At 37.9% G+C, this 17,705-nt stretch overlaps 1 protein-coding gene across 4 annotated transcripts in view; it reads left to right on the top strand.

Annotated features, from left to right (window-relative positions):
* Window positions 1-17,705, top strand: part of LOC129776053 (casein kinase I) — a 102,066-nt gene that overhangs the window by 13,365 nt on the left and 70,996 nt on the right. For 3 of the 4 annotated variants that reach the window (XM_055781434.1, XM_055781433.1, XM_055781431.1), the window contains exons 3-4: window positions 12,028-12,138; window positions 12,698-12,867. In XM_055781434.1, the coding sequence (XP_055637409.1) occupies window positions 12,028-12,138; window positions 12,698-12,867 (281 nt within the window). Of the gene's footprint in view, window positions 1-12,027; window positions 12,139-12,697; window positions 12,868-14,989; window positions 15,139-17,705 lie in introns of all 4 variants that reach the window. The other variant, XM_055781435.1, reaches the window with a different exon arrangement.

Here is a 17,705-nt window from a genome sequence, read left to right as displayed (position 1 = left end):
TTGAGGGGGTCACATAAAGTTCGATCGTTACTTGCAAGGTATAGGGGGTAGGGAAATACTTAATCCGTGTCTGTACCATGTTTCATATTGCGTTTAGAACTGTCATTCGTTCATCGGTTCAAATTGAGAAAAATTAATATTTATATATATTATAAAATATGATTATTTAATTATATTACGAAAAAAAACAGAAGAGTGGTATCCAAGACACTACCGCGATGCTGACGTGGGACTATGGAATTAATGCGGGCGAGAACGAACATTATAGAAATTTAAGAATCAAATACTCTTTAGTACAAGATTTAAGTAACCCTGACAAAAGCCAAAGACATCGAAATTCCTCGCAGCTTGGTTGGACGCGCAGCTTACATGTATTCGACGATTTCCCCAGGCTCCTCAGTTTTGTGTCCGTATTAGGGAAACACCTTCCGAGCTGCTTAGTTTTTCTTATTAATATCCAATATTTATAGAGAAAATTTCCCTCACTTTCCCATAATAACACGTGTATGTGTAAAATGAAAAATTACCTCATGCAACAAATAGGTTTGTCAAATTGCGTTTTGATGAAGGACTATGTCTTTCCTTTCTGTACCGGGGTGTACATTCAAGGCTTGCTCCAGAGACCTCTATTTATAAAAATTAAACCTAAACTTAATATGTACCCAAAATGTAAACAACAAAACATTGATCTTATCTTTAAATAAAAATTATATTCCAGACTCAGAGAAACATACATTCCTAAATTTTTGATATGTTATGTGGAAAAGTGAATCTTTTTTTTCTTGAGAAAAAAGGATAAAAATAGGTCAAGCGATTCAAAATTGAAAAATGTGTATGCTCGATTATCCGCGGAATTGAGTGACAAAGTCACCGCGGATAGCTCAATTGAAGGCTAATCATGGTCACACAAACAATTGGAATATTAAAATAAATTAGAATATTAAAATAAATATCAAAAAGAATCACATTTTTTAAAACCCATTTAAAGGCGATTAACTGATCTGACAATAAAACCGGTTTCGATAAAAAGCAAGAAAACTATGAAAAACGAAGGAAGTCCGTATTCGCATGCAATTTCATAACTAACCCTCATACATTTCAACTCGATTCGTATTCGAACTCGGATGCTAACTTGCGCTATGTGAACTCGACGTTAGCTTCGGTGATGACTGCTCGCTGACTGAAATGAGACTAGAGCCAAAATAGCATTTTTTTCTGTACTCACGCCTATACTACCGTAATCCCACAATGTGACGCAAGCGCCAAATATCAACATTTTCCTTTTTTTTAATTTCATATCGAAAAAGAATACCAAATCCTTTCAAATAGCTTGGAAGTTTTACAGAAATGTGGAAAAATTACCCCGTAAAAGCTTGAAAACGGAGTGGCGCAAGCGCCATTTCCTTTATGATGTGGCGTAAGCGCCATTTCCCGTATGATGTGACGTAATTTGATTGTGATGCGATGTGATTTTTTTATCTGCTCTGATAGCAAAGGATAAACGAGCCGGGACAACAAATTCCACATAACAACATCTTCCGTAATGGACGTTTAGCATAGTGGGAGTCACATGACTTCTTTCTTGTAAAAAAACACTTTTCTGAAAAGCTCGTGATGCTAAATATTTTAATCAAAAACAGTCTATCCCCATACAGTACTATGTTTATAATAGCAATTATTGTTTTAGAACTACAAAAAAATGTAGGGGTGGTGGAATCATTTACTTCTGTTTTTACATCAAAAGCAATGTGATAATTGGGTTATTTGGCATCAATTCATTAAACCCGGAAACTCATGGCATGGTTTGATGAATAAGGATTTCAGATCTTATACTGGTAAGCTTGTTTACCAGATCAAAACTTTATCAAGAACTTATGAGGAGTGCTCGTAAGAATAATAGATGCAACTTACAAGCAGTATGAGTAATTCGAAGAGCTTAAACGAGCAGTATTTTCTGCGTAAAACGAGATACACATTACAACATGGCGCAACTTGGTCAAAACCACCCCGAATGGGTTATTTGAACTAATTGAGAACGATGACCTACGAATTAGAAACTTATTGTAATTCATGTGAAATTGACGTGAATTTTGTAAAGGAGTGAGAGCTTTTCCATCTGGTTCTATAGTTATGAAACACTGGAATTTTAGTTTTTTGAATGTTTCGCGCCTGACACACAATATTAAATTTTATTAAAAATTATCCTAGATTGAAGTATATTGCAAAGTCGGATAAGTGTGTGAATTTCCCTCCCTGATGCTGATGCAAATTTTCGTAAAAAATGGTTGTTTTGTTCCTTGTCGCAAAATATTAGATCCATATCTATTTTTATTCTTTCATTAGGACGACCTTTTTCATTTTAGGTTAATCAGAAAATTTTCCCCTTTTTTTCTTTTTTTTTTTTCCAAAAATCACCTTTTCAAAAATTCATTATTTTTTAACGGTCCAGTAGTTAAAAAATAATGAATTCATTCAGATGATCAGATGATCGACATATCAAAATAAAGCCAAGTATTCTTCTAGTCTTCTTTGAAAAAATATTACATTCTCAAAAAAAATGGGTTTTACTTTTGTACTTATTGATTGTATTTGTTTTTTATAGTACATTGTATACATTGTTTACGGATAGAGGACGCTACATTTTTTTATATTTTCCTTGAAAGCTCAGGCCTTCGTACATAACATATCCAAAAATCAGAGATGTGTTTTTTTTTCGTTTTTGAGTTATGATTTTTCAAAGTTTCAATTTCCAATTTTCCCAGGCTCCACTATTCGTCGAAGGCCTCCCAATCCATGGTGGGATAGCCAATGTTCCAAGCTTTATCAGGATAAATCGAATGCATTTAAAGCTTTTCGGAAACGTGGAACCCCTGAAAATTTTCAAACGTATTTAGCCCTTGAGAATCAGTTCAAAAATTTGATCAAAGGGAAAAAACGTGCTTATTGGCGAAATTTCGTGGGAGGTTTATCACGAGAAACGTCAATGAAAAAATTATGGAAAGTGGCTCGAAACATGAGAAATCGCTCTTCATCGAATGAAAGCGAGGAATATTCACATCGATGGATTTTAAATTTTGCACGGAAGGTTTGTCCTGATTCCGCACCTGTGCAAAAAATTGTTCGAGGTATACCACAAGATAGGTGCGATCTTGATTCCGAGTTTTCGATGGTAGAATTCTCTCTTGCTCTCCTTTCTTGTAACAATTCTGCTCCGGGATCGGATAGAATTAAGTTCAACTTGCTGAAAAACCTCCCTGATGTGGCGATACATCGCTTGTTGAATTTATTCAATCAGTTTCTGGAGCATAATATTGTTCCAGATGATTGGAGACAAGTGCGAGTTATAGCTATTAAAAAACCCGGAAAACCCGCGTCCGACTTCAATTCGTACCGCCCAATAGCAATGCTGTCTTGTATACAGAAATTGTTGGAGAAAATGATCTTGTTTCGCCTTGATCGTTGGGTTGAAACGAATGGCCTACTCTCAGATACACAATATGAGTTCCGCAGGGGCAAGGGGACGAATGATTGTCTTGCGTTGCTTTCTTTAGAAATTCAAATGGCTTACGCCGAAAAAAAACAAATGGCTTCAGTATTCTTGGACATAAAGGGGGCCTTTGATTCTGTTTCAATAGAGGTTTTGTCAGACAAATTACACTCTCGGAGTCTGCCGCCTCTATTGAATAATATGTTATATAACTTGCTTTGTGAGAAACATTTGAACTTTTCTCACGGAGATTCGGCAGTAAGTCGGTTCTCTTACATGGGCCTCCCCCAGGGCTCATGTTTAAGTCCCCTTTTGTACAACTTCTATGTAAGCGACATCGACAATTGCCTTACACAAAATTGCAGCCTAAGACAACTTGCAGATGATGGAGTGGTGTCTGTCGTAGGATCAAACGAATCCGACCTGCAAGGACCCTTACAAGATACTTTGAACAATTTTTCAACCTGGGCTATTGGGCTAGGGATCGAATTCTCCACGGAGAAAACAGAGATGGTGGTTTTTTCTAGGAAGCATAGACCAGCAAAACCAAAGCTTCAACTTTTGGGTAAACCGATCACTCATGCTATGTCATTCCAGTATCTTGGGGTCTGGTTCGACTCCAAATGTACTTGGGGGCCCATATTAGGTATCTGAGTAAAAAATGCCAACAAAGAATAAACTTTCTCCGTACAATTACCGGCACCTGGTGGGGAGCCCATCCCGAAGATCTTATAATGTTGTATCGAACAACTATTCTCTCAGTGATGGAGTATGGCAGTTTCTTTTTTCAATCAGCTGCCAAAACACACCTCATTAAACTCGAGCGAATTCAGTATCTTTGTCTCCGTATCGCGTTGGGATGTATGCCCTCAACGCATACCATGAGTCTCGAGGTTTTGGCAGGCTTACTCCCACTAAAAGATCGCTTCAATTTATTATCTCTTCGGTTCTTCATCCGGTGTAAGGTCATGAACCCATTGGTGATCGGAAATTTTGAGCAGCTGATCGAGCTAAATTTTCACTCCGGATTCATGAGTTCATATCATGAATTCATCTCCATGCAGGTTGATCCTTCTTCGTATATTCCCAACCGTGTTTGTTTTCCTGACTACATCAATTCCTCTGTGCATTTTGATCTGTCCATGAAGCAAGATATCCATGGATATTCAGATTACCAACGATCGAGGATCGCTCCAACGATCTTCGATGAAAAATATAGGGGTATCAATTGTGATAATATGTACTTTACTGATGGGTCCACTATAAATGAGTCCACAGGATTTGGAGTGTTCAACGAATGATTTAGCACCTCACACAGTCTTCAGAATCCTTGCTCAGTGTATATTGCAGCAATTCATTGGGCGCTGGACAGCGTCGCCTCACGACCTGTTGAACACTATTACATTGTAACGGATAGTCTTAGCTCTGTCGAAGCTATCCGTTCAGTGAGGCCGGAAAAGCACTCGCCGTACTTTCTTGAGAGAATACGAAAAATTTTGAGTGCTTTATCCAGACGCTGTTATGTCATTACCTTTGTCTGGGTCCCTTCTCATTGCTCAATTCCGGGTAATGAGAGGGCTGACTCATTAGCAAAGGTAGGTGCAATTGAAGGCGATATTTATCAGCGTCAAATCGCCTTCAATGAATTTTATTCTTTAGTCCGCAAAAATACCATCGCTAACTGGCAACGCAAGTGGAATGAAGATGAATTGGGCCGTTGGTTTCACTCGATTATCCCTAAGGTTAGCCTCAATCCGTGGTTCAAAAATCTGGAATTGAGTCGGGACTTTATTCGCATCTTCTCCCGACTCATGTCCAATCACTGTTCTTTAGATGCACTACTCTTTCGTTTCAATCTTGCCAGCAGCAATCTCTGTGTTTGTGGCCAAGGTTATCGCGACATCGAGCACGTTGTTTGGTCGTGCGAGGTGTATCTGGTCGCCAGATCGAATTTAGAAAACTCCCTTCGGGCCCGAGGAAGACAGCCCAATGTACCGGTGAGAGATGTGTTGGCTCGGTTAGACCTTGATTACATGTCCCATATATATATTTTCCATAAAGCTATCGATCTTCGTGTGTGATTGTCCCTATGTCCTTATACCCTCCTTTCCTTCCTTTGCGGGTAATTCGTCCCCTTGCTATAAATAGTAGAATAAGTTGAAATGTAAAAACACTATAGATATGCGAACAGATTTAAGAATTGAGTGTTCATCAACATTGTTACAGTTTCCTTATACCCCATCCTTCTCCTAAAAATATGTCACCCTTCTAAACTCGAGTACACCGCGAGTAATCGATTTTCCACCTTACTAACCATAGATGTAAGAAAATTGTTTATTTATAAGGTTTTAAAATTATATTTAAGAATTCGGCTCCTTTAAACTTAAGTTACTGAGCCTGCAAAAATAAACGAATTAATAAAAAAAAAAAAAAATTCAATTTTTGTTCAATATTCCTTTTGCGACTAGACTATCATGCGCCTACATTGATTTATAGCGAATGTTGCTTTAGCAACGGGAGAAAATAAATTTCCGCATTTTGAACGGGTGTATTTCAGTTTATTCCACGGTTAAAATTCCCTAGAATTAGTTTGCAATATTTGTAATATAATACGAATATGACAAATAACCTATATTGCTTACGTTTCGTGATTCCTCTGTATTAAGCCCGGATCGAGAATGTTAAATGATAATGTTCTAAATTCTACCGACATTATTATAATATAGGAATATTTCTTTTTATAATATTTCATATATATTACCGTTTTCATTCACGAAACTGACGAAACTGGTTGTTCTGAGCGACCTGATTAACTCAATTTGATTTTCCTTTTTTAACGATTCACAAATGCTGTTCTTAAATTTCTGAGAACGCGGAGAACTAAATATTTTACATTTAAGGGCGTAATTTTCGATCCTACTCGTACAACTGATTTTCCAAAAATGATCTCGAAATAGATTTTCTTTTCACAACATTGACAGCTTCGCTCCGGACGACTTTTTAATAAGAAGTCCCCCGTCAATTCGACATTTTAGTAGGTGCTGCGTAGCGTAAAAGGGCGTACGCAACAGCGACTGTAACATGGTAAATTTAGAAGCATATTCTTTGAAAACACAAATTCCCGGTGTACATTCGACAGAATGTATCTGTATTTTTTATTATACAAAAAAAAGTCAAGTCTAATTATTCGCTATCATGTAATGTAGAGTCATGTGAAAAAGTTTGAGATCTCTAAAAAATAAACAGCTAATATGCAGCCACGAAAATTGAAGAATTTTTTTAATTCTTGTTCCTCAACAACAATCGCAAGAATTCAAATACCTTTAACTCAAAAGAGGAAAAAAAAATACAGTGAATATCAGAACATTTTTCGAAAAAAAACCCGTTTGGACTTGTTAGCTGATTACACTACCTAACCACTTGGCTCGGGTAATTGCACAAAAAAACGATTGCCCGCTGGACTAAAATCGATTTCTCCCTGCAGAGAAATGTGAGATTTCCCTTCCTGTGCACTCCTCCGAGGCATCTCTATATTGGTGCCTACACCAAGAAAAACTTTGCACATTTTTCTTGGCGCACGTTGTTTGCGAGATTTTCGCCAAGGATGGACATTTGGCACGTGAATGCTAATTGCTGCCCCAAACTGCGCACCCATCGCTGCCTCTCAACTCCTAATTGCAATGAATTATTTGTGTTAATTCCCATAGCAATAGCTTTTAGTATGATGAGTGAGATAGAGAGAAGTAAGCGAAAAAAGAACACAATTGAAATATTCACATTCGCCATTTACTGATGCTTGACGTAGTTTTAAAACCATTCCCGTTCATCTATTTCTGTGTCGATGCAGAATTCAATTAATGTGAGTGACGATAATCTTCGGTTATTTGGGAAGTTGAAGAAAGGACAGTTCGATAAACGGTCATAACCTCGTTCATCGACATGTGCACCCATCATCATCCGTTTCATCAATTGGAATGTAGAACGCTGCTTTGCTGTGGATCGCCCGCCTGTTGGAGTCATAAACATTCGAAGATGATTCAGCCGACTCCATCAGTTTATGATCTAGATCCACTTGGGGACACATAACATATTTCCAGTATCCTTGCTGTGCGGTGCGCTCTATTGGCGATGATTTATTGTACGCGGGAGTAGATAAAGTGATGCCGCAGGAGAGCAGCTGCCTGTTATGCGAGTGATGTAATATATGCCACTGACAGTATTTGAATATCGGAATGCTATGGGATAGTGCATAATTCCAATGTCACTTATTCGTGATAAAGAATATGCCCAAAGCTGGCACCAAAAAGAGAAGCAAATCAATAATATCACATTTTTCTGGAGACCGAAAATCGGCCGATTGAAACAGAAGCACACCCGAAATTATGGTTCCGTTCGCCTTCCCCGTAGAAACAAACAGAAGCCGGACAAGTCAACCAAATAGAATTATATATATCGCGTAATCGACTAATTTGAATTTCCACTTTTCCACGTTCCCACACCGTTGTCGTATTGGTTTGGCAGCTGGCACTCACCCCACCTTAAAAAAGGACCATTAAAAAAGCCGAGGCTCCTTCTTTTCTCAATTTTACCAATACATCATCACGCCATCCATTTTCCCCCCGAGTCGTTGAGAGCGGTTGCGCCACGTGGAATTTGAAGTTGAATTTATGTTGACCCCCACCGGAAGATCGTTATCATCACCCCTACCTTCGATACTTTTTCTGTACATAATTATATTATCGCGACGAGTAAATGATGAGTGTAAGTATTATTATTGGGTTGTCGGGAAAGTTCGTGTCGCCACAGATGACCACAAAATCGAAACGACGCTGATCAAGAAAATACTCGGTACACGACATGTGAATAAACAGATTTACTACATATATCTAAACCATTGTTCATGGCTTACGGTGGAGCTTGGTTACGTAAATTGCTACGATGTACGGATTCCACACTATTTGGTCGAAAAACATTACATAGATCGCTAAGCCGGTCTTCGCCGAAAAAAGTTATGCTCTGTGGAAAGAAATATATATTATAAGCTTTAAACAAATAAGCTCGCAATTGGACGAATTGAAGGCAGCGGTGCAAAATTAACCAACGATTTTTCGCAGAATTTGGCTTGGCCAGTTTTCAAACTGTTTGAATAAATAATTAAATAAACGGGATATTTATCTATAGAAATGATGTTTTTGTTTTTTTTTTCCAAAATATTGACACGAACTTTTCGAAGGTAAAATTCTAAATTTGATCTGGATCGCAGATTGAATCATGATTTTGAACCTGTATTCTGAGCTTTGCAAGTCTTAATTCGGATATCAATCTGCATATCTTTAAGCACTTAGAGTATTGAGTTTTTTTTCTATTGAAGAATCGGTAAAACATTGTGTCACAAACCTCCTGTGAGCTAGTATGAATAAAAACAGTTGATCTCGTTACAAAGCGATCAGTTACTAACTCCATCAACCAGAAGAAAGAAGATTCACGATTCATCAGTCATCCAGCTCGCGTCCGAACGACAGCGGCGGATCGATGAAATGTTTGGTTTTCATACCGTTTGGTGGGGTATGATTGAAAAACAGAATATATAGAATCGCCTGTGGCTGCAGTGTGTGTCTAGAAGAAGAGATGTATTACATGCATTGGGGCAATAAAGACACAAATTTCGACATATGGTCAAACACAAATTGGCGACATATTTCTGGGTGAAAAGTGGCGTCTAAAAGGGTGTGTCACATCAAATTGCATCACGGAAAAAACGCTGTAGAAATTCGCCCAGTAGACCGATCCTTTTGAAAATTTTAGACAGTAAAATAAAAACTATTAAACAACTTTTGGCATTTTCTTTTTATTCATACTTCGAGCCCAAGCCCGTATGCTCGTACCTTCCTCTCTACCCCGTCCATAAGGTTCTGTACAACGTCAGGTTGTAGTTTTTTTTGAACAGAAATCCATTTTCTCTTGAAGTCCGCCTCCGATTTGACAACTTTTGGGTTCTTCCGGAGGGCCTGCTTCCTAATCGCCCAATATTTCTCTATTGGGCGAAGCTCCGGCGCGTTGGGCGGGTTCATTTCCTTTGGCACGAAGGTGACCCCGTTGGCTTCGTACCACTCCAACACGTCCTTTGAATAGTGGCACGAAGCGAGATCTGGCCAGAAGATGGTCGGGCCCTCGTGCTGCTTCAATTGTGGTAGTAAGCGCTTCTGCAGGCACTCCTTAAGGTAAACCTGCCCGTTTACCGTGCCGGTCATCACGAAGGGGGCGCTCCGCTTTCCGCAAGAGCAGATCGCTTGCCACACCATGTACTTTTTGGCAAACTTGGATAGTTTCTGCTTGCGAATCTCCTCCGGAACGCTGAATTTGTCCTCTGCGGAGAAGAACAACAGGCCCGGCAGCTGACGAAAGTCCGCTTTGACGTAGGTTTCGTCGTCCGGGCTGTTCGGTGTACAGCTTCCGGGCTCGCGTCTTCCCCACCATGTTTTGCCTTTCGTCGCGGTTAGGAGCCTTCTGAACCTTGTATGTACGCAGGCCCTCCCGCTGCTTGGTCCGCTGGACGAATGAACTTGACAAATTCAGCTTATTAGCGACATCCCGGACCGAACTTCTCGGATCACGTCTAAACTGCTTAACTACGCGCTTGTGATCTTTTTCACTGACGGAGCATCCATTTTTGCCGTTCTTCACCTTCCGGTCGATGGTTAGGTTCTCGAAGTATCGTTTTAGTACTCTGCTGACCGTGGATTGGACGATTCCCAGCATCTTACCGATGTCCCGATGTGACAACTCCGGATTCTCGAAATGAGTGCGCAGGATTAATTCACGACGCTCTTTTTCGTTCGACGACATTTTTCCAAATTTACCAAAAATTGAAAGTGAAGCATGGACAACGTGATCTATACACTCTTATCTGATTTTAAAGCGAAAGCTGAAGATATAATTCCTAAAAATTAAATTTCTACAGCGTTTTTTCCGTGATGCAATTTGATGTGACACACCCTTTAAGTGTAGTATATTTCTAGTCGAATGTGAAAATGTAAAAATGTAAAATTGTACCCTGTACTTCAGCAAAGCTGTCGCATGTCAAAATATAGATAAAACAGAAATCGCTCTCGGTAGTCATTCGACCATAGTTTTGTGTGCATCGTATTTAAGGAATTTATCGTGAAATTTAGTTTATTGCCCTTATATATTCGACAAATCATCGATTCGGTCGACTGTTCACGTATTAGTTTGGGGAAAAAGTAATCCTTCATTTTTGGGTGCAATTCAAAACTATTTTTAATATGCTTCGTATAGTCCGATTTGGGTCGAATATGTATCGTTTTGTTGTATAATCTGTTGCCATTCTAAAGGTAGCTCCATGATGTCTCTCTATCATAGAAGTCTTGGTCCTTATTGGTGAAAAACTCTAGCAATAGATTTTACAATCTTGTCTTGAGCTATAAAAGTTTTTAATATTAAATTTAATTTTTGACTAAGATTTTTTAACAATGTATTAAAAATGTTATTTTTTTAATGATTTTTCTGCAACTTTGTCAAACATCATATTTCAATTAAACATCTGGATTTTTTTTTGGGTTACGTTTTTTTGAAAGATCAGAAATCAGTCGTAATTTAAATTGGTCATATTACAATGAAAATTGTGAATTGAGATAGTTTCCATCATAAGTACCAAATTTTAAAAAATAGGAGAGGGTCGGGTTAGCGGCCGGCCGATTTGGCATGGAATTGCTCTATGGCTTTTTCCAACACTCGTGATGCGTACTCAGCGCAGTGCGTACATTGAAATAAGCAAACAAACTGCGACACATATAGATTTTTTTCTTTCTTTATTATAGTGATTTTCAATACATTTCGGCTGGTTCGTCACTTTTTATTTCCATTTTTGGAAGAATGTCGGGAGTGAGAATTGAACTCGTGATCTCTGCGTGAGAGGTATGGATGTTACCGCTACGCCAGATCGCGCCTCCTCACACATATAGATGGCCAGCGTGTGTATTGTTCTCGTGAGGGTATGAAAGAATCATGAATCAACTATCTTTAGCAGTTTCCACAAAACCACCTTTTCACAGCCAACGAATCTTTTAGCTGAAAGGCTAATATTAAAATGTTAAAATGCATTCTAGAATAATAACCGAAGCGATAAACGTGCGAATTGAATAAAATGATTTTGTAATCCTACATAAACAATGTGGTCGTTTCCTAGGTCCAAGATTGTTCTCAAATATAAAACTTAAATTTGAAGTCTGAATTGGTATTTGGAAATCTGCAAATTGAAATCAAATTCAAAATCAGAAATCTGATTTTCATTACTTTTTAGTGTTTGTTTAATGAAGTTCGCAGAACGAAGAAAGTACGATCGGACCGAAATTTTCAACACTGGGTTGGGTACAGCACCATTCCCTCAGAAGTAATCGGCTGGAGAAAATATTTTCTGACTTATATTGCGAACTTCATTTATTGTTGGTTTTATTTTACTCATGCTTGCCATTCACCAGTTTCACTTCTAATCAATTTCGTTTTCTCTTGTCTACTTCCAGGGAAAAACCTGTACAACAATGAACACGTAGCAATAAAAATGGAGCCAATGAAATCAAAAGCACCACAGCTGCACTTAGAGTATAGGTTTTACAAATTGTTAGGATCCCATGGTAAGCGACTTGAACCTACTATTTGACCGTGTCTACACTAGCTGGAGAAAAACATCCTGTTTTTTTCCTTTTCCTATCAGTTTGGAGCTATATTTTGTTCGAGGATAAAGTTTTGAAAATTTCGCTTTTCACATTCTGTTTTGACTAGGAACCTCGATTTGAGCGAACGCGTTAGTCTTGCGATATATTGTTTTGTGTTTAGAGCAAAGTAGTCTTCGGAGTATTCAATTTTGCGTTGCGTGATAAGTATTTCGGAGTTTTCTCTTGTTACGAGCTTTTGTTTTTTCTTATGGATTAAATACACCGAATGTGTTTGAACTCGGAACTGCTTATTGCTCAACTATTCGTTGTATCTTCTCTAGCGAAACGTAAGTAAGTTGTGAAATGCCATCATATGTTAATTGGGTTCCTTTTGCCTGTAAGGAATAAACGTGTACGCTGCAAAAACGTGAAAAGCAAGGGAAACCCATCGTACGGAATGCAGGCCTTGCTTCCCCCTCCCCACCACCAAGCATCACGTTCGTGTTCTCTGTTTCACATCTTTCTCTCCCCCTTACAGATACACAATCCCCTCCCGAGGGGATTCCCCGTGTGTATCACCTAGGTACGTGTGGTGGCCGTTACAATGCAATGGTACTAGAACTATTGGGACCATCGTTAGAAGACCTTTTTACGTTATGTGGAAGGAAATTCTCACTCAAGACTGTACTGATGATAGCTAAGCAACTAGTAAGTCACGGGTCGGCAAACACCCTCTACTATTAGCTCTATACTTTCACCTTCCTTTTTTGTTTGGATTTTTTGTTCTATTTTCTTTATTTTGTGTGCTATCTTTTTTACATTTTTGTTGTTGATTACTTTGTCTTGCGCTTCGTTTATGTTTTCTTTTGTTCTGTTCAACATTTCGTTGTAGATGTAATTGTTATATTATTATTTTCCCGTAGTGTTCCGTACATTGTTCGTTTTTGTAGTTGTTAAAAATTAATGAACATCATAATTCTCTGTAAATACGTTCACTACCATTACCTCACTAGTGGATGTCCATCAAAGCAAATCAGTTGTATTGTTTCATTTTATCTTGTGTGTCGTGTGAGTGTGCGTTAATCATTGTTGATGGTAGCTAATGCTTTGTTCCACAAATCAACTGGAGAAGTACAAAATCTCTGGTTTTATCTGATTCAACTGTTTACCTTTCCATCTTATGCTTCATTCTAAATGACTGCTTCCAAATATTCTTTCGTACACTAACCAATCGCGTGAGCGAAGTAATATATTAGTTATGTTTCTGTAATTTGTAGTGTATGACCAGCACTAGTCAGTTTCCGCGGACCCAAAATATGAGAATTCAAGAGTTTCGTTTTGCATCACCAATGTAAATGAAAATGAACAAAACGGTTATGTGGATGACTTCCCACCTAGTTTTCCCAACTGGTTTCCATGCGTATGTGTGTGTATGTGTGTGTCTCGAAGAGTAGATGCGCTAGATTCCGAAATTTTGCAACAACCAAACGTGTCGTTTACTTTTCCTCTTGTATCGTAACATAATGGTGCTAACACAGCAATGTGATATCCATTGATCCGGAAAATTCGGTAAGAGATGGCGCTGATGGCGCGCTCAGATCAGTGCCATCTTGACGTCAAAAAGCTAGCCAATTAAGTAATCAGCAATTGAAGTAGTGATCCCATTTGTTTCCATTGTTTATTTATTGTTTTCATTCTAAGCAAAATCAAGACACCGTCAGAAATAAATGCCAGAAAACCATTCCATGTAGATACTCAGACATCTCACTTCTATCTTTTGTTTGTATTCCTTTCGTTATATCCTAGGTTAATTTTCCCCGTTTTCCTCACAACAACACACATCTTTCGCTTGACTAAAAATCCTTTCATTAGCAGAGAGAAGCAACTGTTTTTTTTCTAATTTTCACTCTCCACTCTCCACGCCAGACGACAGTTGAAAAGCAGCTCTTTATGAACAAACAAACAAAAAATCACTACAAAACAAAGCCTTGGTTTGTAAGCCGACCCGTACTTACAGTCAGTGGTAAATAGATAAAAACAATAGCCAGCAAGAAAAAAAAATGATACTGATATTAAATTGTTATCATCTTTCCTACTTCTCAGAGAAAAGCCGCAATTCAGCCGAGCGGAGAGACCACTGATAAATTGTCCTTAAGTAGTTTGCTAGCTAGCTATCCTGTTCCCCAACCGTCACAATCACCACCACCACACGTGTTACCACAAAGGTCAGCGGCCAAGGCCACGCAGGGATTGGGGTCTAAATGGGCTATTTTTCATTCTATTAGCCCACATATTCTGCAATTTCCTGCAGTTACCCCTCCCTCGCAAATTAGATCAACATATGTTTCTCGCCCCTCACGTACTGTATCTAATATCAGGTGGCCCTTGTGAATAATCGTTTCCGTCTCCGTTCTTTATTTATTTCATTACATTTGTATGCTCCCATGAACTATTCTGGTGCAATATTTTATCATCAATCAGGAAGAGATGTTGTTTTCGCCTGTCCTTGTTCGTGATACCAATCCATCACCTGAGAAAGTAACGATTAACGATCCGTCGCACGAGAAAAACATAATTGCTCGTTTCAGTCAGAACCTTGTTAGTGTATGATCGCATTTCTTCTTACAATCGAGAGAAAGCGCAATTTTTCCGCAAACTTTTTGAAATAAATTTCTTACCCTGTTAACCGTTCATTATTTTTATTTCACCGATTATTCATTTTCTTCTTTCCCCTTGACTCTCTGTATTTGAAAACGTTGAAACACATGCAATACCAAACGCTGCAAAAATCTCCATCAACAAATCTCCACCGACATTCAATACCCAGCAGAAGGTATACCGGAGGTGTACTACTTCGGTCCCTGTGGCAAATACAATGCACTAGTTATGGAATTACTCGGTCCTTCGTTAGAAGATCTGTTCGATCTGTGCGGCAGGCGATTCTCGCTGAAGACAGTACTCATGATAGCAATACAATTAGTAAGTAGTTTCGTTTCTCTCTTCCCCACTTACCTCAAATGAAAATATTTTCCCTTCCATCATCACCACCAGCACCACCAACAAAACTACTATCATTCATTATTTGTTTAGAATTTTTATATTTTTATTTTCTCTCTACCTCTCTGACCTTGTTCTTTCTCACGATTTACTGTTTACCTCTTTGGCTTGTTACACCCACACAAACAAACTAATCGTACTACTTTCGGAATGTTTTGTTTCCATTTTTTTTCACTGTGGTTTTCGAAGCAATAAGCAGAAACAAATCTATGTGTATTGATTTGTGTATCGCACAAACTTTTCACAAGTGTTTTGGCCGAGCAGTCAAACGAAATTAAGATTCTTGGAAGGCGTAATCATATATGGTTCAATGATACAGAAACAATTGGGATTAGAACTACTTCAATATGTTGATTCTTGATTTAATCAGAAAATCTCGGTTCAGCACATATTCGTTCCTTGATCACAGAACGAGAACTGATACCTGCGACAAAGCAGTCGTTTGTGTGCAAGTAGTACAATAGAAACAAAATTAAACTAGATATGAGATATGAGTGTCTTTTCAGAGGACTTGATGTACTACAGAGCTAAAAAACCCGAGATTTTTCAACAGATGGCCCCACTAAAAAATAAACAAGATTCATTTCGAAAGACTCATCTGTCACTAGCTAATGTGTGAAGTTTCATGACATTTCGTTTATTTGTTCACAAACTACAGTTGTATAAGTGTCACTACCTGAGCATTCGTATAAAAAAAAGGAAAAAGAAGGAATATCGTATTTTGATCAAACATTGTTTTTTTGATAGGAAAAACTCCTGAACAATCAATGCAATGGTTGACGAAATGTTATTCCACTTCTGCTCGTTCGAGAACAACAGTTTATCGGTAGTTTAGTGAATTTAAAATGGACCGTGAAATCGTAATCGTAAAACAAGTGCATTGACTCGTTTTGAACGCGTAATCGAGTGGATTTCTTTCGACGTTTTGTGACAACGAATGAAACGTGGATCCATTACCACACTCCTGAGTCCAATAGGCAGTCTGCAGAGTGGCACTGAAGCATATTTCAAAGACTTAGACGTTTCGTACTACAAAAAGGTAATCGAAATGTTGCAAACTCGCTATACCAAGTGTGTTGGCCACGATGGAAACTATGTTGAGGAATAAATATAACCTTGCAAAAAAAAGATCTGGGATCTAGATTGAGAACACTGAGTCTGCTTGTTATATGAAACATGAGTTTATTTTAAAATTTGAATACAGAAATCTTCTGCAACGATGTTCTTCATCAAAATTGATTGCACAATAAGAAGGCGATACACATTATTACTCATCATTTGTCGCAATGCCATATAAAAAATGTATTCACGTTATTACAACAAAGAACATTATTTTTTGTGAAAATATGTTTTTTTGCTAGATGTTCTTCTAATATTTCCAGGTTATCTTATTCGAAGTAGCTGAATAATATTTGCCATAAAAATTGGTTTTCACGTTTTGAAAAGCTGATTTATTTTTTCTACATATCATATCATAATTTCAAGAAGGTATGTTTTTTATGTTATTTTTTTCTTTTTTATCCCTTTTGTTTATCTTAGGCTCATTAGCATTTTAGCTGTAACAGAGCCGAATTTTAATCGTGTACATGTCACATTGTTTATCATATCTATAATTAGCACATTACACAGTTGCCATTTTTCTGCGTTAGAGTATTCCCTTCTATACCATTGCACGGCATATGGTACACATTTACCCAGTAGCCATTTAGGCGTAAGAGTTTTCCTTCTGTTCTTTCACTATCCAGTTAGACCGGATAGCGGAGATAGTTGTTTGGTCATTGTTGAGTTATTTATAGAACAGCAACCCGATGTGTCTTGCAGAGCAGAGCAGTTGTATGGATGAATCGATCTTATTTCGACCGTGGATCGATCTCCATCGCTGATGATTGTTGCGTGGACGTAGTTATTCTGTAACAACACAAATATGGTTAATGAGGGCCCTGAGTTTTGAACTCACGATCGATCGCTTACTAAGCGAACGCGCAACCAATGTGGCTACGGAGACCCCCCATTTTTTTATGTTGTTGAGAAGTATTTTATGCGATAAAACATAAGACTCAATATTTATTAATAAAAATCTATCTCAATGAGGGAAAAACATATGTTCCTGTGTTTTTGATGCATTATGTAATCCAAAAATCGAGAAAAATCTTGACTCCTGAAAATTTTTTAAACAATAAATTTTAAAATTTTAGTCTAAAAGTAGACATTTTGATATTTCTCGCAAAGATCTATTATCGAAAATCGGCTTTTAAAATGTATTTGTCCAAATCAGCATAAAGATGGGAAAAATATATATCACAAAAACGGAAAAATAAGTGTAAATAATTATGAAAAATACATATCTCATTTATTTTTCAAAAAGTAATAAATAAAATAGGAAAAATAAGGGAAAACTTTTTGGTAGAAACTTGTTTTTTTTCTCATGGAACTGTTGTATATGACGAATTTCATGCCAACTCGACTGGCCTTTGGCAGCACCATCTCAG

This window comes from Toxorhynchites rutilus, chromosome 3, assembly GCF_029784135.1.
Source record: "Toxorhynchites rutilus septentrionalis strain SRP chromosome 3, ASM2978413v1, whole genome shotgun sequence".
In the NCBI taxonomy this organism is placed as follows: Eukaryota; Metazoa; Arthropoda; class Insecta; order Diptera; family Culicidae; genus Toxorhynchites; species Toxorhynchites rutilus.
This window is presented reverse-complemented; position numbering and strand designations above follow the sequence as displayed.